At 46.0% G+C, this 25,796-nt stretch overlaps 2 protein-coding genes across 10 annotated transcripts in view; one reads left to right on the top strand and one right to left on the bottom strand.

The window, feature by feature from the left end:
• Window positions 1-1,466, top strand: part of DMTF1 (cyclin D binding myb like transcription factor 1) — a 44,481-nt gene extending 43,015 nt beyond the window's left edge. For 6 of the 7 annotated variants that reach the window (XM_039219957.1, XM_039219958.1, XM_039219956.1 and 3 more), the window contains one exon: window positions 128-1,289. In XM_039219957.1, the coding sequence (XP_039075888.1) occupies window positions 128-237 (110 nt within the window). In that variant the 3' untranslated portion in view covers window positions 238-1,289. Of the gene's footprint in view, window positions 1-127 lie in introns of all 7 variants that reach the window. The other variant, XM_039219963.1, reaches the window with a different exon arrangement.
• Window positions 1,287-23,854, bottom strand: TMEM243 (transmembrane protein 243). Of its 3 annotated transcripts, none has more exons than XM_039219965.1 (5): window positions 23,628-23,854; window positions 22,736-23,036; window positions 4,116-4,166; window positions 3,227-3,331; window positions 1,287-1,903 (listed from the first exon to the last, which is right to left on the bottom strand). In XM_039219965.1, the coding sequence occupies exons 2-5, from the start codon at window positions 22,811-22,813 to the stop codon at window positions 1,781-1,783; spliced, it is 357 nt and encodes a 118-aa protein (XP_039075896.1). In that variant the 5' UTR covers window positions 22,814-23,036; window positions 23,628-23,854; the 3' UTR covers window positions 1,287-1,780. The 3 variants fall into 3 exon arrangements, with proteins under 3 accessions (XP_039075896.1, XP_039075897.1, XP_039075895.1); XM_039219966.1 differs by lacking the exon at window positions 23,628-23,854 and adding an exon at window positions 23,410-23,552; XM_039219964.1 differs by lacking the exon at window positions 23,628-23,854 and adding an exon at window positions 23,277-23,552.
• Between the last annotated feature and the right edge of the window lie 1,942 nt (window positions 23,855-25,796).

The raw sequence follows: 25,796 nt of genomic DNA on the forward strand, positions 1-25,796 counted from the left end.
TAGTCTTTCTTGATCCAACAGTAGTAGTTCAGCATCTTGTTTAACTTTGCACTTTGGTAGAGTACTTTAACTTCTTGACCTGGCTTAGAATACATACATTTAAAACTTAACACTTAATTTCTTACAGATCCCATACTCCAGCATCATCGAGAAGAATCAAATATCATTGGATCATCTTTGGGCAGTCCTGTTTCAGAAGACTCCAAGGATGTTGAAGATTTGGTCAATTGTCATTAGGTAATTCTTAAGAGACAGGTAGCTCAGGCAAAGAAGCCACACTGTTAATTACATCTCCAAAGAAATAGGAGCAACTCCCGAGAGGCTGAATTTACCGTTCCTCTGGCTTTCAAATAGCTACAGTGCTGAAGCCACATACAGTGTTGCTGCTATGACTTTTTACCTCCTTTAAATGGATCATCTGAGGTCTAGTCTTATGACAGTGTGTACGTGAATTGAGTATGGAGGACTTACCTGCATAGATCCCTGTGATTAGTGTTAAATGACAGCAGGGAATTTCATTCAGCTACTGAAAAAAGTTTACAATCACCAAAGCTCAACTACTCTGTTTTAAAAGCAGTAATATTCATCTCTGAAGATCAGACATGGCTCTATCCAGTCTCAAGTAGGCTTTTTCATATTTTGGAGAAGTCCTGTCAACATGGTGTAGAGCTTATCAGTGACCCTCAAAAATGATAAGTATCCTTAGTCTGAAAGTTAACCAGCATACACATATAAAGACCTAAGAGACGGTTGTGCGGCGGTTACTTTTGGTTTACCCATTGCTGGCAGTGGGAGCTCATTTAGGCTGGGTACACAGAAAAGCATTAAAAGAATTAAGAAAATTCACTACAGGTTTTTTATTACTTTTAAAGGGAATATGGAAGAGTAGCAACACAGCTCACCGGAAGCTAAGTAGAGTTTTCACCCCTTCAGAACCCACTGTTGTTGGTTTACAAAGTTAGCACTTTGAAGTAAAATTTAAATGGCAAAGGAAGGAAAGTTGCCTACCCTATACCAGGAGTGTTTCTTACATGTTTTGCTATACAGATTACCCAGGAAATAGTTGAGGAAGGTATCACAGCCTGCCCTTCACTTAGTGAATTAGCTGGTGGGGTGCGACCTAACTTCTCCCTCTCAGGCAATTTAAAAACACAAAATTTGCTTCTGTTATCAAAGGAAAGAAATCAAGAGTCATTCCTGTGTTAGAGAAGGTTAAGTCAAAATTAGCCTCTAGGGCTTTAATGAACATGACCCCAATAGAAAAGTCACAAAAAAAAAAAAAAAAAAAACTTGTATAAATTATTTTATTTATTATTGTAATTAGATCTTCACAATCAAAGTTGTCTTCACCGTCTGTGTTTTGTTAATGTGAAATTTAATTGTAGTTATAAGCAAAAAGTTGGTTGCCTAGGGAACAATAATTGTATATTCAGTTTAACAGAAATAAAAGAATATTTGTCTTAAAATGCAAGATTGTTACATAGCGTTTTGCCATGCACCTACATTATAAAAAAATTTTAATTTCGAAAGTGAAAATCACTTGTGCTGTTCGAGCTTTAAGGTTTGGAATGTTTGAGTGCAACATCGGCTCCTTAAAGAAAAAAACAAAGCAATCTAGGATATGTCTCCCCTGCAAGAGGGAATTTGAGATTTACAGTTAACATGAAAATCATGTATCAGACTTGCACAGGAGAATCTTCAGCACACCTGCCCCAGCTCTTACTTCATAGTCCAAGAGACAGCTTCGCAGAGGCCTGGTAAGTGTTTCTCCTGGGCAGCCTCACTTCCCCACATCGTGGAAGTACAGGTTCGCACATATACATAACATGATGATTGAAAATAAGATATAGTAAATTAGATTTCTAAATTTCGGTTCTAAGTCTCCTTGTCGATACCAGTAGATCTAAAAAGAAGAAGCATTAAGTCAAAGTTTAATTAATAGTCACTGGTCCTGGTATTAAAAAATTTAAATACAACTAACTCTTTTTCCACCGTGACTGATTTCATCTGTATAAACTTTTCTCCCTCAATGAAGTCTTTACATCAGTCTGTATTCCTAAAGCCATGCAGCCAGAATGTAATTTTTCTTTTTCCTAGTAGGACCGAGTATTCACATCCAAGATTATGCTTATTCCTGCTTTCTCAGCTTTGGTTATGTTCAAACTGGTAGCCATCCCATTACTGACAAGCCATCCAAGAATTTGTACCTTGTAGATCTGTTTTAATTATATTTGAGTAAAAGATACAGCGCTCTTTCAGTACTGGGAGGGAAGACAGCTTTTAAATTCACAGAATAGAGTCAGACTGCTGATTCAAAATAATAACTTATACAAAACTGGACTACTCTGGGCATCAGGCTGGGAGGGAAAGAGCATCTCTGGTAGCTTTGTTTAAAGGCTCCGTAAGGGGGTGGGCCAAGTCTCCTCAGATCAAAGGAGTAGAACAGGGTAAGTCAGTTAGATAAACACATCACTATGAAGATTGAAGCCCCATGTGAATCAAAACTATTGTTTTTAAGGGTGTCATTTATAGTTTTGGTTCTACCTCTCCTCATAGGAAACAAAACAAGTCAACTAATGAATGACTAAGCACTTGTCAAATATCCAAATGAGGACCTATCACCATCTTTCTTTATGTAAAAGAAAAGCATCTTTATGGTAAAATTGTACATTCCTGTGGTAAGGATACAGCTGTGGTTTAAGATTTCCCAGGAGATTCTTGGGTTAATTACTTTCATTTGGGGGAGATAAGCACAGAGATTAAAACAGGCTAATTTTGTAATTATCAAATAAATCCAAAGGGCTGTACCTCTTCCCTTAAGAGCAGTAATGGCACTTTCCAAAACCTGTTGGGCCCTGTATGTTGTAGTCTTTGAAGAAAGTTGACTTAAGTTAAACTGAAACCAAAGCTTTGGCCACCCAAGTCTCGATTCTCTTTTCCCCTTCCTCCTGTTGGAGTTTTTTGTTTCTCACTTTCAAAGGAGAAACGTTTTCCTTTAGAAAGGAAGTTAACAACTTTGAGATTTAAGGGAAAAGGAAACTGATCCCAAGAATAAATAAAATACCTACAATTAATACTGAGAATTCTTAACATTCTTGGTGGGGCCACTTAGGGGATAACTAGACACAGCCCTTCTTACAGACCTAAGGCTGGGAATCTGTCCTAGGTAGGCACTGCAGCCATCTGCCCTCAAGGATATTCGGTTTAAATTCTCAGTAGTACTCACAAGTATGCAGGCAGTAATACAACTCAAAGAGATGCAGACAGCAAAAAATATATTCAGCGGTTTTGGAGGTAGTTGAGGGAAAACAAAAGCACTGATCAGCGTTACCTGTATGAAGAGAAATCGTGTCAGGCCTTAGGAGTAATTCCAACACTCAGACTAGAGTTTAAGCAATGTCCTATTACATAGTACCTACCACCAGGTTTGCCTTCTGGAATGGTAATAGTAAAGTATTTGTAAATGTGTTCCAATGTGTTACTTCTCTTAGCACTTCGTATTCCTCCTCCATCAAAGGACACAAAACATCACAGCACAGAAAACTAGCTAAGCTCAAAATAATCTCTTAACAAAAAAATTAGAAAGCATTTAAACATTCCAGGATTAAGGATTACACTGGGAAAAGTTCCAGCCTTTGTTTTGTTATTTTGAAAACTCCAACAAAAGTTAAAACCAAAAATAGTTTTTGCTGAACATTCTGGAGAATACTCAGAGGTTTCTAATACACTGGAGTTCTGTTTCTACCACAGATAAAAGATGATACCCATTCTTTTCATTAAGAAGTCAAACAAACTAAAATTCTCAGACTTAATAAAAATGTGGTACAAAGACACCATCTTCAGACCGTGGAAAACCTAGCCTTGTGTATTTTACAGTAATAACACCAAGCTCACTGCAGTTGTGTTCAAGCAGTAGTAAAACTAAAAGCACTAACTTAACCATGCCTGCAACACTTCACATGGTCACATACTGGTCCCTTGTAAGGTTTTTTGTTTGTTTGGGGGTTTGTTTTGTTTTCTTGAGTGTCAACCACAATACTCAAGTTATATACTCAAGTTTTCAAAACTTTGGTTCAGAGCAGAGCCTGGGGAAGACACAAAATAAAGGTACTTACTAGAATCAATAAGGATGTTAAGCTGCCAACAACTAAATTGATGATTCGATCCTGAAATAGAAAAGAATTTTTTAGCCCTATGATGGATCCAAGACACTTTCAACAAGGTACAAAGCTAGCCACTAGGGGGATTTAGAATTGAGACACCAAGGTCTTGCCTCTCTCTGAGCTTGATACGTACACACTACTGCCAGAAAGGCAAAGTGTACTGAGCCACCACTGTAGAAAAGGTACTTTAGGAAGACAAAGGCAACTAGCTGGAAGTTTCTTGGAGTGCCTGGGAGGCTCAGTCATTTGGGCATCTGACTTCCGCTCAGGTCACCATCTCACGATTCATGAGTTCGAGCCCTGTGTGAGGCTCTGTGCTGACAGCTCGGAGCCTGGAGCCTGCTTTGGATTCTGTGTCTCCCTCTCTCTCTGCCCCTCTCCTGCTCACACTCTGTCTCCCTCTTAAAGATGATTAAATATTAAGGGGGAAAAAAAGCGTTTCTTGAAGGGACACACCATTTTTACACTAGTGTCTTTTGGAGGCTGGGAAGGACTAAATGGGAAAGGGGTGCTTCTAAATATATCATGTACTGCTGGAAACCGTCTGAACAGAAGCCAAGGGACAGGAGCACTGAGATGGCCAGCCCAGAGCCATGGTGAAGAGGATCAGGAATCAGAGTGCAGATGATACTGAGTGCTATGAGTTTGGACCTATTTGTGATAGTGCTTAGGTGTCTTTCTATAAGGTCGTTTACAAGGAGATACTACTGCTAGCAGGGATCACACCGTGCCAGGGCTGGAGGCAATCTAAGACCACCTAGTCCAGTGCTTTTCCTACTTTCTTAGTAGCAAAAGCCTTCAATACATAACACAAGTAGAACAATATGACTGAATGTGCAGCCTAGGGTCTTACTCATTGAGCCTTCTCATCATTCCCATGCCCACCCAACCATTCCACAGGATAGTTTCAAAATTTTCTCATGGAATTCAATCCTCATTTTATAAGTTAATAAAAATTTAGGTCCATTGAGTGTGGTTAAATTATTTGCCTAAAGTCATACCGCAAATAAAAAGCAACTTTTAACACATTTCCCAAATCTAGGTCACTGATTAAAGTTTCAGCTGTAGGAACTATAAAGCTAAAATATTTCATACGTATAAAACTAGTACGTCTAATTTAGCAATATATAATACATGTATAATAGATTTTTTTTTTAATGTTTTTATTTATTTCTAGGAGATAGAGAGACAGCGTGAGCAGGGGAGGGCCAGAGAGAGAGGGAGACACAGACTCTGAAATAGGCTCCAGGCTCTGAGCTGGCAGTCAGCACAGAGCCCGACGCGGGGCTCGAACCCACGAACCGCGAGATCATGACCTAAGAGAAAGTCGGACGCTTAACCGACTAAGCCACCCAGGCGCCCCATGTATAATAGATTTACAGAACAAGGTCATAAGAATTTAAGACCTAATTAGGAAACACTATTTTCAGGCAGTGAGAATACCAAGTAGTCTTATTTCTGAGAAGTCGAAACTGAGAAATCAGTTGTCTTAACGAGTGTTCTGGTAACATCTGAGCAAGGACCAGCAGGGGAAGGAAGGTGAGCAGCCAATAAACAAAAGCTCACAGAAGGAGGGCACAGGAACAAGCACCGAGAAACAGCAGAACAGCCATTTTCAAGTTAACTGCATTAATTAATTAATTAATTTCATTTTAACTGCATTAAAAGTTAAGAATCTAAAGTTAAGAGGCAGCCAAAGCTGGAAGGAAGAGTGAAGGAAAGCCAAGCATTAAACTGGGTATGTTTGATCTAGTCAAGGACAGACCACACTCTCCAGACTAAGGCCACTGCAATTCACACGTTGTGTAGGACAAAGGCTACACAGCCACACCCTCACCCCTCACCCCACCGCTGGAGAAGCCTGCCCAGCAATAACTATCTGTGAGGAAAGAGACCGAGGCTAAAATTACTCCTCAGTAATCACTTCTTTCCAGATGCAAGACGTGTGTTTCTTAACCTAAGCTGTATAGATCGTCTTAATGAGAACCCCATTGTTTTTACCTTCTGAAAAAGGTTTAACTGAACTCTGGTCTACTTGAGAAGAATGTCTGCTCCCACGGAGTTCCAGGGATTTGCAAAAGTTTACGTAAGTCTGTGTATCTCTCAACAGCTGTCTTAAGGCAGCCAAAAAGCATCACTTATCTACAAATAGCAAGATGCCAACTAGGATCAGAGCAGGAGGAAAAATAATAGTGAAGGGATAATAACTACGCCAAGAGCTTTCACTATCTTCTACAACATCCTGGGACGAAGTGGCATTAGGACTCTTACAGGAGGCATTAAGTGGCTCCGGGAAACAGAATCTGCCCAGTGTCTCAGTCTCATAAGTGAAGAAGCCGGGATTCAACGCCAAGTGGTGAGTGGATTCTGTTGACACTTCTCACTGGAAGAGCTGCTACAGCTGGTCTAGACAGACACAGCAAGTGGCAAGTGGCCTTCAAAGGATTTTTTCACATTGTGAAACTTAATTCGTGTAAGCCTAATGGTTTTAATCCCTCATGAAAATACATCTAAATTTTAATAAATACTTGCTTGCTTGCCGTCTAGACAGTTCACTGAATAGAATTCTAAGTCATCTTCATGAATATCAGTAATTCTGTTATGATGCGGGCTTTGGGCCACCCCCAAAATGGGATGAGCCATTTAGGGCATTCTGATAGGCATCTCTTTCTCCAAGCCAAGGCCTTGGCGTCAGGCCTTCTGCCATCAAAGTAACCATGAATCCACACCAAAGAAAACAACAGACATAACTTGGGAAGACCTCCCACTTCTAGGCTCTTCTAAAATTTGCTATGCGAAGTGTGGTCTGCAGACCAGCAGCACAGGCCTCACCCGACGGCCTGTGAGAAATGCAGAATCCTGGGCCTTGCCCCAGGACCTACACAATTAATCTGCATTTTAACAAGATCCTCAGGTGAACTGCACAAAAATTTGAGAGGATCTAAGCCATTCTGAATACTGAGAAGTTCAAATACTAGTGGAGACGCTTTGCCCAGAGATTACTTTTCAAGGCTTTAGTAGCTCTCCCAGGTCCCAGCCTCCAAAGAGAAAGCACTAAAAGGAAGTAATTAAATAGTCAGCATTTCAAAGGGCAGCTTTCAAACTAATATGCATCAAATCAGAATAAAGTACAGGAAAAGAAATACTAATTTCTCACAGAAACTCTCTTCCCCAGTTTTAGTATTATCCTATTTCCATCTACCAAAACTTCCCTCCCAAATCTTCCTTCAGACCTTGTACTGTTGCTTATTTTCACTCCCCCCAAAAGCCTGACAGGATGAGAATCAGCCTTGATCCTTAACCTGCAGAAGAGGATAGGATACAGAATTGAGACCTACTTCCCAAAGACTCAGCAACAAGTTCAGAGTCTTCCCTTATATGCGTATCACATATACATATATAAGCACGGAAAACACAGAGTATAGTTTTGTGAGGAATTCTACATATATAACTTTTTTTAAGTGATTTATTCACTGAAACATCTCAGTTATATCTCAGTAAAATGAAAAAGTTACTATATTCCAGATATAAATAACAACATATAAAATGGTCTTTACCCTCCACAAGTTGATGCCATCCAGAGCTCAAGAGGGCACTAAGGAGAATGGAAGGGAGGTTCTCTAAGAGAAGGTCAAACCTGGAAGACGACCAGCAGATGAACAAAAAACAGAAAAGGTGGCCCGTGAAGAAGGAACTTAGCCAGGACTCGGAGAGAACAAAAGCATGGCAAATGGATACAGCCAATAGTTGAGCCAGCTTTGTTAGAGCTGAGGAAAGGGGCTGGGATCAGCCTGAGCCCAAAACAGTTAAGTCTTCATCTAACTTTGATATAGGGAAGGAGAATACAAAGGGAATACATCCCAATGGTTTGTACCTGGAATGGCAGAAGGTAACCCTGTAATGTAAGGAATACACAATCTCCATTTACTAATGAGTAACTAGGTTCAATGGGACTCATCGGTCAAAGTCATACAGCCAGGTAATGGACAACTCTATCCAATGCTCTTAGCAAAATGGAAACCAAAGGTCTAAGAATCCTTACACTAATCTATATGGACTCTGAAGTCTAAGAGTTATAGAGACCAAGGTTCTCATCTCTATTCTGCCACTGGTTAACTATGAGTCTACCCTCTCAGAGGACTGGGCTACATGATATCTGGTCCCTTCCTGCTTTAACAGTTTATGGTTCTGGATCATCAGCTTCAGACTGCCCTCGGGCCAGAGTAGAAAGCCTACTCCCCAGCCATCAAAAAGCAGAGAAGCCCCCAATCTCGCCTGGTCAGTCAATAGCATCCTGATACAAGACAGAGAACACCAAACTTATGGCAAATGCTCAGGTGTTTAATGATGGCTGTGGGAAGAAACTGGCAGTAACTTCCCAAATAACCAAAAACTGGCATTTGCCCTCAGCAACCTGCAAACATCCTAGTTCTAAACTGTTTGGAATGCTACCATTTCCAGATCAACTTATTTTGTGTCTACTTCCAAAATGGATATAAGAGTTAAGGCTACTATAACAAAACTCCAACCCATTTAAGTAACAAAACAGCAAGGCAAATTTTCTAAAGGGGCTTGGTGAGTGGAAATCTAGACGATGAACCCGTATAAACTGAACCAAAGAAAACTTTTCTGATTTAAGCTCAAATGTTAGCCAGGACTCCTGACAACCAAGTGGAAAGCACAACAGAGTTTACTAGTGCTTGCTAATTCTTAAGCACACTGGATCATTAGACAAACTTCTGGATCTAAGGGTTCGTTGCATGGGTCTCTGCAAATACAGCGACACAGAAAACACACCCACTTTACACATAACCGTCTTGTATTGACCCACAAGATAAACAAAAGGCATAATGTTCTCAAAAGAGTGAGCTGCGGGGTGAGAGGTGGTGTGGCTGACATGCCACACTCCCGATTTGACCCCTCACCCTGCAGAGCTCAATGCTTACTGCATCGCAGTAAACTATCAGCCATCTCCTCGATCAGGGCTGGCATTTAGTTTAGGGCAAGGCACGCAGCCTTCTTGTCTTCTGTGCAGCCTGGCACACCACTGGTGCTCTATGAATACTGGTTTAAGGAGAGAAGTGGCCAAGAGCATTCTCCTTAAAGGGCCTCTCACCACCAGAGGCCACTTCGGCACTCATGTGGGGCCTGGCTCCTGGGAAATCCCAGCTCCCAGACAGAAGAGCACGCGGCCTCACCGTTCCAGAAGGGGCCTGCACAGCATGGAAGCAACGGCCTGCAGCAGGCCGACAGCGTCAGGTTTTTGCCAGCCACAAAAGCACGACAGCCTACTAGTGCCTCCCAGGCTAGGTTCCATTAGTTCCGTGGAATTATCTAGGTTTCCCTGTGTGAGTACTAGCCCAGTCACTCCTTTTCCGCCAGGGCAAGACCAAGCCCCGGTGTCAGAGGCGCGGCGGCGGCTCCTGCCGTGGAACCGTTCCTTTGGCGGTGCTGCTCGGCACTCCCAGGGAGAAGCGAAGGGAAACAGGTCTCTGCAGACAAGAAAACCCCTGGAGGGACAGAGCCACGGAAACGTGCCCTTCCACTCCCTGGAGGGAGACAGCAGGGGCCCAGGGTTGGGGTAAGACTGAGAATTCGGTTTTTGGCGTTGCCTCTCCCTTTGTGACGCCTTCGTATCCTTTTCAAACACCATCGCAGATCACAGCAGACCCCCACCCTCCCACTAAATGCTCTCCCATCAGTCCTCATACCCACCCCTGCAAGTCCCGTGGGCCATCCCATCCCCCAAAACCTGTCCCATGTGAGCCAACGGCTTTGTGGACCTGCAGAGTTCTCCCACACCCTGGACCTCCCCTGCTGCCCCGGTCTCTGAACCGTCCCCGACAGAGACTGTCACCCGCATACTCATCCCAGGTCCGCTGGGCCGGGCCGTAGGGTGCATGCAGGGCATTCCCCGCTCTGCGGGCCAGGTGGGAGTCAGCAACTTCAGGAACATCCTCTGCTACGGGCTAATGCCCAGTGTGACAGTATTAAGAGGTGGGGTCTTTGGGACATAAGTAGGCCATGAGGGTAGAGCCCTCCGGAAGGGGATTAGCGCCCTTATGACGGGCTCCAGAGATCTCCCTTGCCCCTTCGGCCATGTGAGGTTGTAGCTTGTGTTTGTACCTGATCTTGGTAGGAACAAAGAAAGGTTTGTTGTTTATAAAATCCCCGAGTCTGTGGCAGCCCGAACAGACTAAAGCATCCTCTACAATGTATGTCCCTGGCAATGTCGGGTCAACTTCTTCCCCTCCCCCTCTTCTCAGTTACTTCAGTTATTTCAGCACCTGCTTCAGCCAAATCTGTATTCCTGCAACACTCTGTAGAGCACCCACTGACTAGACCATTCCCTATCTGTTACACGCTGTAATTTGAGGGCCCCCCCCCTACCAATTTCTGACCAGCAGCTTCCCAGGCATGGAAGACTCCCCAGTGGATCTGCTCATCTGTTCCTGATGCTCTGAAAACCCAGTCTGGAGTGCCCCCAACCCCTCGACTGTTTCCGTGCTCCGGCACAAAGCCTTGCTGTGAAGCCTTTCAACTCCTAACCGTACCTATCAGTTTACCGTGCATCTCCCGAGGGCCACATATTTCTTGTTCACAGTCAGACTGTGGGCCACTCACTCCACGTGGCCGGGTGGCTGCAATCAAGCCCCATGCTTCTTCACTCTTCAAGCCAGGCACCCTGGCAGCAGCCTGCATCACCCTACTGGCAGGAAAACCTTTCTGTAATCAGACAAAACCAAGCCATGTGGCTTGGGAAGCTGTGACTGTCCAGAGTGAAAATAACCTTCTGACTGTGTAAGGTGCCAGGAAACCAGGCAGCGGCACTGGTCATTTCCCCCTGCTGACCACAGTGCCCAACCCATACTGGATGCCCAAATATTAGCTCAAAGACACACTACCTGAGTTTACTGCAAATCTGTGTTTTCAGCTGAGCCTTCACTGTATTTCCACAGCCTTCTGAGCCGACTGTCCCTATCTCTCTTCAGAAAGTGGTTTGCAGGTCCATCTCAACTCAGCTTCCTGATCCCACTGTCTTGAAGCCTGTGCATCAGCAGACATCGTTTTAAAAATAAGATGCCAACTGGGGCTCCTGGGTGGCTTAGTCGGTTAAGCGTCCGACTTTCGCTTAGGTCATGATCTCGCGGTTCGTGGGTTCGAGCCCCGCGTCGGGCTCTGTGCTGACTGCCAGCTCAGAGCCTGGAGCCTGTTTCAGTCTGTGACTCCCTCTCCCTCTGACCCTCCCCTGCTCACGCTGTCTCTCTCTCTCTCTCTCTCCTAGAAATAAATAAAAAATATTAAAAAAAAAAAAAATAAATAAGATGCCAAGAACAGGAGGAAACCTCCTCCTATTTCCATTCCTTTCAGCCTGAAGACGATCAAAAGGTGACCAGCTTCTCTAATCCTGCACCCATTTCCTGGCTCAATTAATTATCGCCATTTTCAGCTTTACATTCAATCTCTCCTCCAAGGAGTCCATCTCCAGCCCAAAAATGTCAATTCCCTCCAACATCAGAAGAGCCTTCCATCCATACCGTGTCCCACTTTGATGCTGGCCATTCATTCTCCATTCATTTTACAAGCAAAGTTATTAGGAACTTAGAAAGAAAATCAAACAGGGCAAATGGAGAATGACCAGGGTGGAGATGGGGGGGGGGGGAGCTCTATTTTTTAAAAAAGGTCAAAGAATCCTGAGGATGTGACACAAAGCAGAGGCCTTTATAAGGAAAAGGAATGACACAGGCAAGGATTTGGAAGAAGGGTGTTGCAAACAAGCCACTGCAGCATGTGCAAAGGCCCTGAAGCAGAGGTCAGCTTGGGAATTAGTGAAAAATAAATTAATTAATAAGGAAGGGAAAGGAAAGAGAAATTATTTAATGCCTTTCTATCTTCCGTGTAGTATATACATGTTCCGTGAAAAAAGATACACTACCCAGTACGTAGCACACCTACAGTAGGCACTTGGTTAATAAATGAATACAAGAATACATACATGCGCACTCAACAACCTATAGCCTCCAGAAGATAATCATTGTCCCTAGCACAGCATTCAAGGCTCTCCACCCAGCCCAGCTTTTCCTCTGTCACATGGTGCTCAGAGTTCCTTTACCATTTCCTTTACTTTCCAGCTCCCAACCCTCTGAGACAGCTGGACGTCCTGCTTGGGATTCCCAGTCACCCCCTCCTGTCAAAAATCCTAGGCCTGCTTCAAGGTCTGAAACTCAAAAGACCTCTGATCTGGTGTCACGACTACAATTTTCTCTTCCTTCAGGCATCCGGCACTTGGCTCTTCCTTTCAATAAAGGCCTCAACCCTATTTTAAATTCAGAACTTATCCTCCATAACCCACAAGAGCTTCACGTCACTGAAAACAGTGATTATCTTCTTGCATGAGGGCAAGAGCAAACAATCCATTCAGCACGTCTGAAATGTCCAAAGGACACCACTTCCTACCATTGTTAACCAGACTGAGTGATTCAGACCCTTGAGCCACATCCTACAATTCTATGTCAAAAGTTTTTGTATTTCTCGAACATAAGGGTTCCAATACCATAAATAAGTAGCCAATTCTCGGAAATGATTTCCCTTTTATTTCTTCCAAATCACAGTGGAAAACTTCTTGTCAGGAAAGCTCTGGAAATGGCCCAGTCAGAGGTCTTAAGAGGCAGCTCTATAGGAATAAACATACCGAGGGGACGTAAAATGTGGGAGGTTGGGGCCCAGATGAAGCAGGAAATCTAACATGTTTCAGTGGGTTCATTTGGTTCCCCCAGAGCTACGTGCTCTCAGTAGGAAGCCCCCTCACACTGTGATCTGAGGCAAACCTTGGGGCGGCATCCACAGGGTGGAAAGCCAGAGGACACCTTACCTCGCTGGCAAAATCTAGGTAATAGATGCCACTGCTCAGGCTTCCCAGAGACACAAGGGACTTTGAACGGGGCCAGGAGCAGAGGCAGCGTGAGACAGGATTTATCAGAATGCAGACACGCCCACCCTTTACAACCGTCACACCCACAACTCTCACAAATGGGTGTACCAACTCCCCCACCCCACCTCATCTCTATTTGGATAAAGTACCCTGCACAGACAGCATGTTTCCCTTGTTTCACAGATTGGTATTTTGAAGCATTTTTCATTTGTGAGTATTTTTGTATATCCATCCCACCAGATTCTTTCTCGCAGATAAATGCACTTGAAATGTATTAATTTCATGAAGCACCACTTAGGAAAATCTGATTAACAGTAAAACCAGAAAACCCTCCTCCACAAGCTTAAGGGGCAAAATAATCTCTAGGGTTGGTACTCACAGGAAACACCTTATTTTTATGTGCCATGACCTTCAGCACAGGAGGCAGAGTGCATGAGGTTAGGAGTCTGAAGGACCAGACAGATTTATGCTTCTGCCATATGCCAGCCTGTGTAACCTTAGAGTCACTCAAATTTTAGGACTAAATTGCCATATCTGCACAGGGGGCGAACATGTAGAGAGTTGCCGTAAGGATTTGGAGACAATATATGTAAAGCCCCTAGAACAGAGTGACATTTACCAGAGTCAGTAAACAGCTGCTAATATGGCCTTAGTATTATTTCTACATCTAATGAGCTATCTTACAAATGAAATGCTGGGTCTTCAGAGAGGAGCGGGAATGGAGAAAGCCCATATCCTGGCCCCAATTTCTAAGTCAGCCCCAATTTCAAATGCATTTCATCATTCCCACAGGGACACGCAAATCTGTCAACCCACTTGATCTTAAAACAGCTCAAAAAATTATTAGAGGGGCACCCGGGCAGCTCCGTCGGTTAAGTATCCCACTCCTGATTTCAGCTCTGGTCATGCTCTCACAGGTCATGAGATGCAGCCCCGCAGTGAGCCCCACGCTGACAGCACAGAGCCTGCTTGAGATTCTCTCTCCCCCTCTGTCCCTCTCTCTCATGCATACATGCTCTCAAAATAAACTTGATATATACAAATACATACTATGATCATACATATACATGGCCTAGAGACTGGCCATAAGAAAAAAAGGACTCATTTCAGTAGACCCAGCCTATCACCACACACCTGCAAAAATCACATCTATGGAGAGGACACCTCAGCAGATGGGACAGCCCTCTTAGAGGCCAATCTTGGTTTCCAGTTTTCGTACAATACTGTGTGAAGTCTCCTACCTGCCCCTCGGCTGAAGCTCAGCAAGGAGAGGCTCACATAAGGACTCGAACTGCACGAGAGCCTGAAACACCATTTCCTGTTCTGCGGTCCAGTGTTCCAGGTTTCTGAACACCAGCCCCTTCTTCTGCTATCACCCAGTAGGTCCCAAGAATATGGGTCACCCTTCTAATGATGCTCAATTTTCACTTACATCTTAGCATACGTAACTTCCAAGAATCAGGTAAGGCATTGTGCCCCGCGCCGGAGCAGCTGGAGAAATGAGGCAGCTGGCTATCCCTCAAGGAGCTTACACTCGGGTCAGGAAGGCACGATGCAAACAAATCCCAGACAACACAAGGAGTTATTAAGTTCCAGGGGGCACCTCTGACCTCCTTTAAGGGCAGCATGGATGCCAGCTGGGTTTTAAGAAAGGCTCTGAGGCAGAGACTCAGACGGAGCAGGATTCAGATATGTGGAGAACAGAGGGCGCTGAGCCTGGAGAACAAGTTTCTCTTTACTCAGTTAAACCTTTAAGAGGCTCTCCCTCCACAGTAACCTCAGGGGCTGCACACAGACACATTCCTTCACCACCCTGCAAGAATTATTAACCCTGTCCTTTCATTCTTTTTCCTGAGGTTAATTACAGACACCAGGGGTGGGAAACCAGGTGATGTCTGTCTTGCAGAACCGTGTCAGACACCAGGTTAACATGTAACACACCAGGAGCCCCCGGCTGGCACCAGGACTCTGAGGACAGCCCACAAGACCTGCAAGAAGTTACAGGGCGTCTGGGTGGCTCAGTCGGTTGGGCATCCGACTTCGGCTCAGGTCATGATCCCACAATTCGTGGGTTCGAGCCCCGCATCGGGCTCTGTGCTGACAGCTCAGAGCCTGGAGCCTGCTTCAGATTCTGTGTCTCCCTCTCTCTCTGACCCTTCCCTGCTCACGCTGCCTCTCTCTCTCTCTCAGAAATAAATAAAGCATTAAAAAATTAAAAAAAAAAAGAACCGCAAGAAGTTTCCAGACCCCTTTGCTAAATTTCAAGGCCCACCCACGTCCTGCTATAAATGCCACTTACTTTGCTAGTCATGTTTCTAGGCTCAACAGGGCAACTCAGATTTTGCCATGCTCGCCTCACCTTGTTGGGCTGCCCTCCTCGTAACACAACTTTCTCTGCTTCAAACCCAGTGACCCAGAGACAGGCTTACTGTACATCACCAGTGTGATTTCAGGGTTCAGCGGCAACGCCACGGGAAAGGTAAATGGCATTTGCCCAAAGCAGGAAGCAGCAAAAGGCAAAAGTCGGTGGAGAGGCGCAAGCCTGCACTGAGTGTCCACACAGCTTGGGTAAGGGCCAGAGATTCCAGCCCTCTCTACAAACCAGCATCCACTGAGGGACTTTCTTAAGTTACATATGCCAGAGCCCAACTGCCAAGGATCCCCCATCATCTGGTCTGAGGATGGGACAGAGCAACTTCATTATGGTAGGAAAGACAAAAAGCAAAGGCACGGATCACCCTGAACAGTCTCCAGCACAAGAAACCGCAAACCAAAGGGGTTTGTCAGGTAGGCTGAGAGGCCAGGGGGCAGCTGATCTGGTCCCTTGGGCTACGAGCTCTCCACTGAGGGAGACAGGAGTTGTGCTGCAACGTTCACCCAGAAGCCGTGTCAAGAGCAAAGCAGCTAGAAGCCTGTACCCCTCAGAGTAAAGACTTGAGGGTTCTAGGCAGGGGGAGGGACAGCAAGCAGACACAACTATCTTAATCACAGCTTTGTTCTTAATTAAGCAGCAACCTTTAAACCCACCCTCCCAAAAAAAAAAAAAAACACCAAGTAGCACTCTCATTTTACACTATAAATTGCAGAAGCCACATGCCCCAAGCCTGAATTGCTTTAATTGGAGTACAGGTCATAAAAAGACGTTCCTCCCACCCCCATCGATTTTGTTTGTTTGGTGTTTTGTTTTTTTTTTTAACAGAAAAAGAACAGAGGATGCTTTTTGTACACGTAACTCTTGCCTTTGGAACGAAAGATCTGAGTCTCAGGGCCCAGTGACTTGTCCTCTACACAGAGCTCCCCACCTCCTGATCATCAGGGTTCAATGTATGCACCTTGGCCAAAGCCACTCACTTTCTTCTAGAACATCCAACCACCATCACCACCCCCCTTAGAAGATGAATCACAGTGACAAATCAACAGAATAGGCTGGTCTAGAAGGTGGTTTATACGATATTCTACCAGGAGCAGAATTTCCCGTTTGCTCTAACTAGGAGCTACTGGTTTGCCTTCTCCCCAGAGACAACCATCTGCATCTTGGATTTACCTATCTGGAATGGAACACATGGATTTCGGATGATTGGGCAGGCAGCCAGCAAACCAGGGAAGACTGACTCAAAGGCCTGAGAGCAACGTAACACCCCTCCATTACAATTACATAGAAAGATACCCCAATGATGTTGTCCTAAGGCATACTTTTAAAGGCAGTCCTGGAGGGGCTCCTGTAAGGCCCAGTCGGTTAAGCATCGGACTATTGATTTCAGCTCAGGTCACGATGTCAAGGTTCCTGAGGTGGAGCTCAGGACAGTGCAGACAGCGTGACACCCCAGGGCCTGCCTGGTATTCTCTCTCTCTGCCCCTACCCTGCTCGTGTGTGTGCGCTCTCAAAATTAATTAACTTAATAACTTCTTAAATTAAAATAATAATAATAATAATAAAGGCTGCCCTGCACAAGAAAGGGGGTATTTCTCCAGGTTTTAGCTCATACCTTAGGAGGGAAGGAAGGAACAAAGGACGAAGCTTCACATAGTAGTATTTACCAAAGAGTGTCCTGTAAAAACTGGTCTCATGAAAGCTCCCAAGGGGGAGGTAAGAACGCCATACATAACACCTCATGCCACTTCTAAAAAGCCACGTCACCAACAGTCCCGAAGTACTACTTATCACCTCCAGTCAGAGTCCCAGAGAAAATTACCATATTAAAAGGTTCTGAGAAGTCCCCCAGGAAAGAAAAATATTTTGTGATAATGACTATGGAACCACCGTCACGAAGAGGGCAACTGCTTCAGAACCGTGCTGTCCAATAAGGTAGCACTAGCTGTTTGTGGTCACTGAGCACGTGGAATGTGGCCAGCACAAACGGACATGGGCTCAAAGTGAAAAATACATGCTGGATTTCAAAGGCCTAGTCTAGAAATGTAAAAATAGATCTGTTTTTTATATTGATTGTACATTCAAATATATTTTCAGTTTATTTATTTTGAGAAAGACAAAGAGAGTGAGCAGGTAAGGGGCAGAGAGAGAGAATCCCAAGCAGGCTCTGCACTGTCCACAAGGAGCCTGACGTGGAGCTTGAACTCACAAACTGGGAGATCATGACCTGAGTGGAAACCAAGAGTCAGCAGCTTAACCGAACTGAGCCATCCAGGCACCCCTCAAAAATCCTTTTTTTTTTTTTTTACGTTTATTTATTTTTGAGAGAGACAGAGAGAGAGAGAGAGCAGGGGAGGGGCAGAGAAAAAGGGAGACACAGAATCCAAAGCAGGCTCCAGGCTCCAAGCTTTCAGCACAGAGCCCGACGTAGAGCTGGAACTTATGAACTGCAAGATCATGACCTGAGGTGAAGTCAGACGCTTAACTGACTGAGCCACCCAGGTGCCCCTCAAATGTACTTTTTTTAAAAGGGGCGCCTGAGTGGCTCAGTCGGCTAAGCGTCCAACTTCGGCTCAGGTCAGATCTCACAGTTCATGGGTTCGAGCCCCGCGTCAGGCTCTGTGCTGACAGCTCAGAGCCTGGATCCTGTTTCAGATTCTGTGTCCCCCTCTCTCTCTGCCCCTCCCTCCTCATGCTCTGTCTCTCTCTCTGTCTCAAAAGTAAAATAAACCATAAAAAATCTTTAAAAAATAAAAAAAATAAAGTTTAATTTAATTGTTGGTTTATTTTGGAGAGAGGAAGGGAGAGAGAATGAGTGGGGGAGGGGTAGAAAGAGAAAGAGATTCAGAATCAGAAGCAGGCCCCAGGCTCTGAGCTGTCAGCACAGAGCCCGATGCGGCCCTCAAACTCACAAACTGCGAGATCATGACCTCAGTCAAAATCTGACACTTAACCGATTAAGCCACCCAGGCACCCCTCAAATGTATTTCTGATAAGAAATTAAATAAGATGTATTAAAATTAATTTTACCTGATTATACTTTAGTATGGTTACTAGGACATTTAAAATCATAGAGGAGGCTCACACTTTATTTCTACTGGACAGGTCTCCTTTAGAAAATGCTAAGCTAGAGCACAGGCTTGGAAATCCCAGGTCTATCAGCCAGGTAACTGTGTCACATTTGTTTTTCACTCTAAAGAAAATATATAACTATATCCCAGAACTTGGGAATGGATAAAAATAGAGGAAAACAGCATCCTGACCAGGATTCAAAAGCTACCCCACCTAGCAGTATGTAATTCCAAAGGAATGACAGGTTTCTAACAAGATAAACAGCTTTCCTGTTTTTGTCTATTTTCCCTTCACTATCAAGGTAGAGACACAACGGTTTCACTTCGGCCTTCCCTCCGTGGCTCCATCTGAGAGGGCACCTAAGCATCATCCTGAACACTGAGCAAGTTTCAAGTTTGGTAAATGAAGTAAGTATGTGCATCCCGTACAGGTGAAGACAAAAGTTCCTTCAGAGACTGCCCAAAAGAGCTGCTCAAGTCCCACTGGGTTACAGATCTTTCTATAGATTTCAGTAGCTGTCACTTACTCTGTGACTTTGGGGAAACTCCTTCTGTTTCCTGTGAATGGGAAACTGGTATGTGAATGTCCATAGTGCTTTTCAAATATGTAGCACAGGGGCTCCTGGGTGGCTCAGTCAGTTAAGCGTCTGACTCTTGATACGGGCTCAGGTCATAATCTCACAGTTCGGGAGTTTGAGCTCCGCGTCAGGCTCTGCACTGACAGCATGGAGCCTCCTTGGGATTCTCTCTCCCTCTCTGCCCCTCCCCTACTACTTACAGGCATGTGCTGTCAAAATAAACAAAATTACAAAAAAAAATTTTTTTTTAATTATGTAGCACAGATTGCCTAATTTACCATTTACTATCCTATTCAACTCATGAAACCAAGTCGTTAAAACATTACCAGGCAAGAGCTAGTAGCGTGACTGAACAAGCCTGCTTTGTGTTTGGTTTCCTGAGTTCTAAAACACAAGTAACACTGCCCACCGCATGAAGGAACTGGGTGACCGGCAAGGGAAAGCGGGATGGCCAGCAGGGTGCCTGGCGCCGAGGACACACAACTTCCCTAGAGATGTTGCTCTGTTCTGTGGGCTTTCAGCCATCTTTGCCTTAAAGTCAAAGACAGGACCTAAAGCTCTCGTCCTTTCTTGATTTAAAATTGAGAGGCTATACATGGTCAGCTACTGTATAGCAAACATGATTACTGAAAGCTCAGGGGCTCTATCACACGATGACAGGAAGTAGGCTTTCCTCTTTCTGGATTTTCTCCTCAGAACTTGTAGTGTATGAAGTTTCACTGTTAAGTGGCTTTTGTGTCCAGTTTCCTAGCATCTGACAGAGAGCAAGCTGGCAATGCCTCCATGGAGGGGCCGTGAAGGCTCTTCTCAGGGTCTGCAGGAGCCCAGCCCGCTCTGGCCCTGACTGTCCTCCATGGGAACGGCTCCACGGCAACTTGTCCCGCCCAGCTCCTGTGCCTTGCCCGCTTCAGATGCTCCAATAAAATCATCTGCTGTCGTTAAAGACACAGAACTCTCCCTCTTCACACCTGACATCTCAATTTAGAAGACACGTGATGCACAGATACGCCTCCCTCAACCACATCCAGGCACCAGCAGAGCTCAGCTGTCGATTATGCAAAGTCTGATAAAAGCTTCAGATGGCGAAGCATTTCCCCTGAATGTGTGTCTTACACCTCAATAGCTAATGCTTAAATAGCCACTTTGGGGACGCCTGGGTGGCTCAGTTGGTTAAGCATCCAACTTCGGCTCAGGTCATATCCCGGGGTTCGGGAGGTCAAGCCCGACGTCAGCCTCTGTGGTGATAGCTCGGAACCTGGAGTCTGCTTCAGATTCTGCGTCTCGCCATCTCTCCCTCTCAAAAATAAATATACATTAAAATAAATAAATAAAAATAGATGGCCACTTCGGCTTCTACCTGTAAGTTAAGACCTTGGATATGGTTTCATTGTTGTCCTTAAAAGAAATAACACTTTTCTGCTGATTGGGGGGAAAAAGGCACGAGGTTTTCTCCCATCTTCAGACCACTGGTCTCTTTCTCAGTCCTGTGTAACTTCTCTATTTCCAATTATTCTGTCAGCCTCATGGAGGGAGCTAAAGGGAGCACTTCTGTTATCTGGAATTACATCTTATTTTTAAGAAAAAAATTTCTAACATTTAGCTGTTTTTGAGAGAGAGAGAGAGAGAGAGAAACAGCACCAGCAAGGGAAGGGCAGAGAGACAGACAGACAGAAAGACAGACAGAACCTGAAACAGGCTGCAGGCTCTGAGCTGTCAGCACAGAGCCCAATGTGGGGCTTGAACTCTGAACGGTGAGATCATGACCTGAGCTGAAGTAAGATGCTTAAGTGACCAAGTCACCCAGGCACCCCAATTATATCTTATTCTTAACGCTGTCTCTGAATAGCCAAATCTTCTGTTATAATGCCCAAAGCTGCCTAAATAATGCCAGGCCCATATACTCTTGGATTGAATAATTATGAAACAGACAGTTAAACATTTTGAAAAGTTCTTGGATGGATGGGTTTCAAATTGATCACAGGCAATAGGAAACTTAGAGTCATTAACTCTTTAGGGCCCAAGCAAGTCAGAAAATATCACTATGTCTCAGCGTGTCTATAAATCAAGTCCATTACCAAATCATCCACCTCAGTATTCAGGGGCTGTGGGGCTTAAAGGGGATCAGAAGTCTCTATCACCCAGAACCCCAACCGGTGCACCCAGGCAGGCAAGGCAGACAGTGAACCTCTTAGCTCTTGGAACAGCTGGACGGTCAGGTGCCCTGGGTCCAAGACCTTCAAGAGGCAGGCTGCTGTCTCCACTCTCCAGGCCTCAAATCCTCTTCTTGTTAAACCTCAATTTAGGGGCATTCAGATCTGAAAGCCCAAGGCTACCAGAAAGTCTGAATGGAGAAGCCATCCAAGATCGTGCCAAAGCTTCCCCAGCAGTGACCAGTTTCTCCTGTGTACCCCCAACACACCCCCCTTAAGCCCTGTCATAACACAGATCCAGTGTATCACATTGGTTTACATATTTCCCTCACCTATGTTCCTTGGACCCCCAGGGCCTGGGCCTGTCACATAACGCTCAGTAACTGTATCAGAAACAGGAACATCTAGTAGACTAGAACCGTGCTTCTCAAACCACAAGCAATGTGGGCAGGGATTATGCAAAGCCCCCAAACAAACAAGGTGCATCTTTCTAGAGATTAAGCTGAAAACATTTTCTTGTTACGATACTTTAAGAAAACAAGGACATCATCCACACAGAGTTTACAAAATTAAGTAGTTGTCCTGTAGCAGGCTGGCGGCCCAAATTCAAGACCATGCCCCACACTGCCGGGTGTACCAGTTTCCAATCCGTTGTGTTAGAGGTGTCCCCCAAAGCCGAGAAACCCAAGAAGCTACGGACTCCACATGTGCCCTCCTTTCTGAGAGGCCTGAAAGGACTTTGTCAGGAGTCAAAGGTTACCAAGATCACTTTCTAGGTGGAAAAAAAGAAAAAAAAGAAAGAAAAAAAAAACACCACAGGCTAATCTTGCCAAAATGAAAGTTACAGCTGAAGACAGGAAAAGAGCTCTCTTCAACTACTGGCCCAGAGCATCACATGATAAAGCTTGTAAGAAGGCATTATCCTTTTGAGAGGGCTAAAATAAGACACTATAGCTTGTTTAGGGCCAGAGACCCTTTGATCCCTTCCCTTCCAGGAATGGAAGGCCATCAAAGAAAGCTATGCCTCTTTTTCTTTGCTTGGCAGCCTCGGTGTAAACCCTTAATGGCTCCAGATAAATACTAATCAGAAGCACCTCGGCGGAAGCTTTGGTCTGACACCTGAAGCCTCTCAGAGATTAGCACTCGAGCCCACTTTCCCTCCGGAGAGAAGCTTCCGCACTCCCCTGAAGGGCCCCTAACAACCCAGAACTTTCTCAACTTTCCTCCACTCCCGCCACCCTACCCACCCCACCCCACCCCCGCCCCAGCCCTGCTTTCAGAGCTCCGGGCCAACCCTAACCCCAAAAAGGAGCCGAGCGGCAGGGCAAACATCTTAAGAAGGAAGCAAGACCGAGGAACCAGCTCTTTGTACCCACAAGTGCTTTCAGGGGCCGCAACCAGGACTCTGGGCGGGAGCGCAGACACACAGACACACAAACCCACAACCCTGGAATCCGGGTCCGCGCTCACCTTGGCCGACGTCTCTCCGAACAGAGGTCTGTTGTCCAGGCCACTGGTGCCGTAGGTCCTGGTCGTAAAGTCCTCCATTTTAGGGTTTCTTCACTCTCCCCGGGCCACTCAAAACTGGGCCAGCATTACCTCCCGAAGCGGCAGGTCCTCGGCTCCCCACGCCGCCTATTCACCGAGCGCCCATGGCCGAAAGCCCAGGTGGCTCGGGGACGTCCCCGCGGCCGCAGCGGGTGGGCGCTCAGGCCCGGGGGACGAGGCCGCTCCGCCCTGGGCCCGCTCCCCTCCTCATCGCGAGCCGCCGCTGCAGGAAGTGAAAGGAAACAAACACCGCGTGGCCGACTCTCCCCGGGACGCCCCGCGCGGGCAGCTCCCACTTCCCCAAATCTCGGCGCTCGGCCCCGCCGGACGCTGCGGCTGGCAAAGCAGACCGGCGGCCCCGCGCTCCCGGGGCTACCCACGATTCCCGCCCCTCACCCCCCTCCCCCATTTCTTTACGCGGTAGTTTCCCCAGCTTTCTAAATATCCTGGGGAGCACCAATACCTCCACGCGCGAGGAGGCGGTGGTCCTGAGAATTCATTACAAGCCCTTCTCCAAACCCCCGGCGCCTCTCCACCCCTCCAGCTCGCGAGCGGCGGGAGAAGTGAAGTTGCCCGAGCCGAGCGCCCCCGCGGACCTCTCCCGCAGCGCTGCAGCTTCAGGTCGCGGCCCGAGCAACTCGGATCCCCTCTCAAGGGTTGCAACTAGCCGTGCACGGTCCTGCTTTCCGCAGCTCTCGCGCCCCTCTCCGCAGCACACTCGGCCCGGGCCGAGCCAGCGGAAGAGAAAATCCCGCCTCGGCCCCGCACAGATTGGCCACCCTCCCAGGAAACGCCCCGCGCCCGCAGGCCAAACCTCCGCGTCCCCTGCAGCCCTCGCGCTGGGGCGTCCTGGCCGCGCGGGGTCTGCCGGTGTCAGGTTAGCACGCCCGCGGGTCCCGGTGCCGCGGCTCCGCAGCGCGCGCGAGACGCGCGGGGACGAGAGAACCCCTGCGGGCTGGCGGCGAACCGGCTGGCGGGCGGAGCGCTGCGCTGCGGACCCCTCCTCGCTCCCCCGGCCGGGACCCGCGGCCTCTGTCGCAAACCGACTCGGCCCGCCCAGGCTACGTCACGGCCGCGGCCGCCAATCCCGCGGGCCGTGGCGCCGCATTGGCTGCAGAGCTTTATTTCTAGAGGTGCCAGTTTATTCCCGGAGGGGCGACCAATCGCCCTGGGTGCGTGCTTCTGAGTCCCTTCGTAAGTAGCGTCGGCGCGATCCACGTGGGCAGAAAACATTTCTGAAGATAACTTGGCATTTGGCTGAAAACATCACAAAAACAACCAGCCTGTTTTACCCACGTTGCACGACTAAGACGCAACGGGGGTCACTAATAAATTTGCTTTAGGATTGTTTGTATATTTGTCTTGCCTTGTTCTGTGATAGGGATCCTATGGCGTTTAAGGAAACAGTCGGGACGTGATACTTGCAAGGTCTTCCTTGACTTGCCCACTTATCCTGCTACTGATTGTGCTGACTAAGCATGTTAGCAGCCACGGAGAACGCTTCGTGTGTCAACCTTTTCTCCGGGTGTTAGAGCATACACATCTGGACATGGACGGGCCTTAACAAGCAACATAGTGTCACTGCATTTGGAGTCATGTACAGTACAAGTGCTGGGAAACAAACATAACCACGCTAGGTTCGCTGGACATTCCAGTTCCTAGATTAGAGAGAGCTCTGACCATGCTGTGTGCAGGCAGAAGCTATGTTGGAATGCTGTAGCCATATAATATTTAGAGTCCAAGCAACTATTCCAGGTGATCTTTCGACGTTTAGGTCAAGGGATTAATGGACAAGGGATGGACTAAGAACCACAAATCAATCGATATGAAAATTTACAGCACAATAGAGTCAAGTATGGTGCATATCTGATCTACCAGTTATAGATTTCATAAAAGAACTTTTTGTTCAGGACTTTTTAACAGTAGTACTACACAACCCTTCACCCAGTTCTGTTAGAAGGTTAATTGGCTTAACAAATAAGTTCACTCACGCACATTCAGCCACATCCGTTCAACAAATACCTTTGAGTACTGCTCTGTACCAGCCAACCACCAGACAGGATAGTACAGTGATCAAGAGACAGATGAGATTCAATGGCTAAGAGCACAAGCTTTGACGTAGATCATATCTGCTCTCAAACCTAATCACCACCATCCACAAGCTACGTGATCCTGGGCAAGTCATCTAATCTCTCTTGAGATCCTTTTTATGTAAAAAGTGAAAATGATGTTAATAAATGGAACAAGAATATCTAACTTCAACTAGTTTTTATTAAGAAAGACGTGTAGAGAATATATAAGACATTTGGCAAATAAATATCCCAATGGTGGTTGTCATGGTGATAAATGCTATGATCTGGACACCAAGAGGTGCTATTGGGACACACAGGAGGCCACCCACCAGCTTCAGCTGACAAAGAAAGCTTCCTTAAGAAGCTTTCTAAATCAAGACCCCAAAGAAGAGTATGGTTTAACCAACGTGAGGAGGAAAGTCAAGAAGGCAGGCCAGAGAGGCCAGATATTTGTGTAGGGCGTATTTGAGGAGGAAGGTTGAGTTGCAGATAATAACCTTCTCATTCTAGCGCTTCTTATTTTTTCAGCTCATTAATTTTCTGTGCCTGTGCTCCATTCTTTTTCCTAAGAACCAGCTTCTTCATGGTTACTACTCCCCAAAATTTTAAGCGAGATATGGCCTAAGCTTGTTTTGCTGCTAAACTTAGGGAAAATAGGTCTTATACAGCCACTATCCACCAACGGTTTGCAGACTTCATCTCTAGTTTGTAAGTTCAGAATCTCATGAGAAATTTCAATCAGCTGAGTTCAGATTATGGGTAGTTTCTAGTAGCATCAGGTCCTCTACCCCAACAAGGCAACAAGTAGGACCAGGTACAACACGTAACTTCTAAGGTCCATCCCCTTCAGCAAAGTGGGATAGAGGGTTTTTAAATAGAGTATGTGTAGAAGTCAACGATGGGCTTACCAC

Source organism: Hyaena hyaena, unplaced genomic scaffold (assembly GCF_003009895.1).
Source record: "Hyaena hyaena isolate Hyena2069 unplaced genomic scaffold, ASM300989v1 scaffold_858, whole genome shotgun sequence".
NCBI lineage: Eukaryota > Metazoa > Chordata > Mammalia > Carnivora > Hyaenidae > Hyaena > Hyaena hyaena.

Bases quoted from the DNA above. Each gene is read 5' to 3' on its own strand.
- TMEM243 (XM_039219965.1), bottom strand. From the start codon at position 22,813: ATGGAGGACTTTACGACCAGGACCTACGGCACCAGTGGCCTGGACAAC. The intron at 3,332-4,115 runs GTAAGTACCTTT...CTCTTCATACAG, and splicing joins TAACATCCTTATTGATTCTA to GTAACGCTGATCAGTGCTTT. The intron at 1,904-3,226 runs GTGAGTACTACT...TCTTCTTTTTAG, and splicing joins GTATTACTGCCTGCATACTT to ATCTACTGGTATCGACAAGG.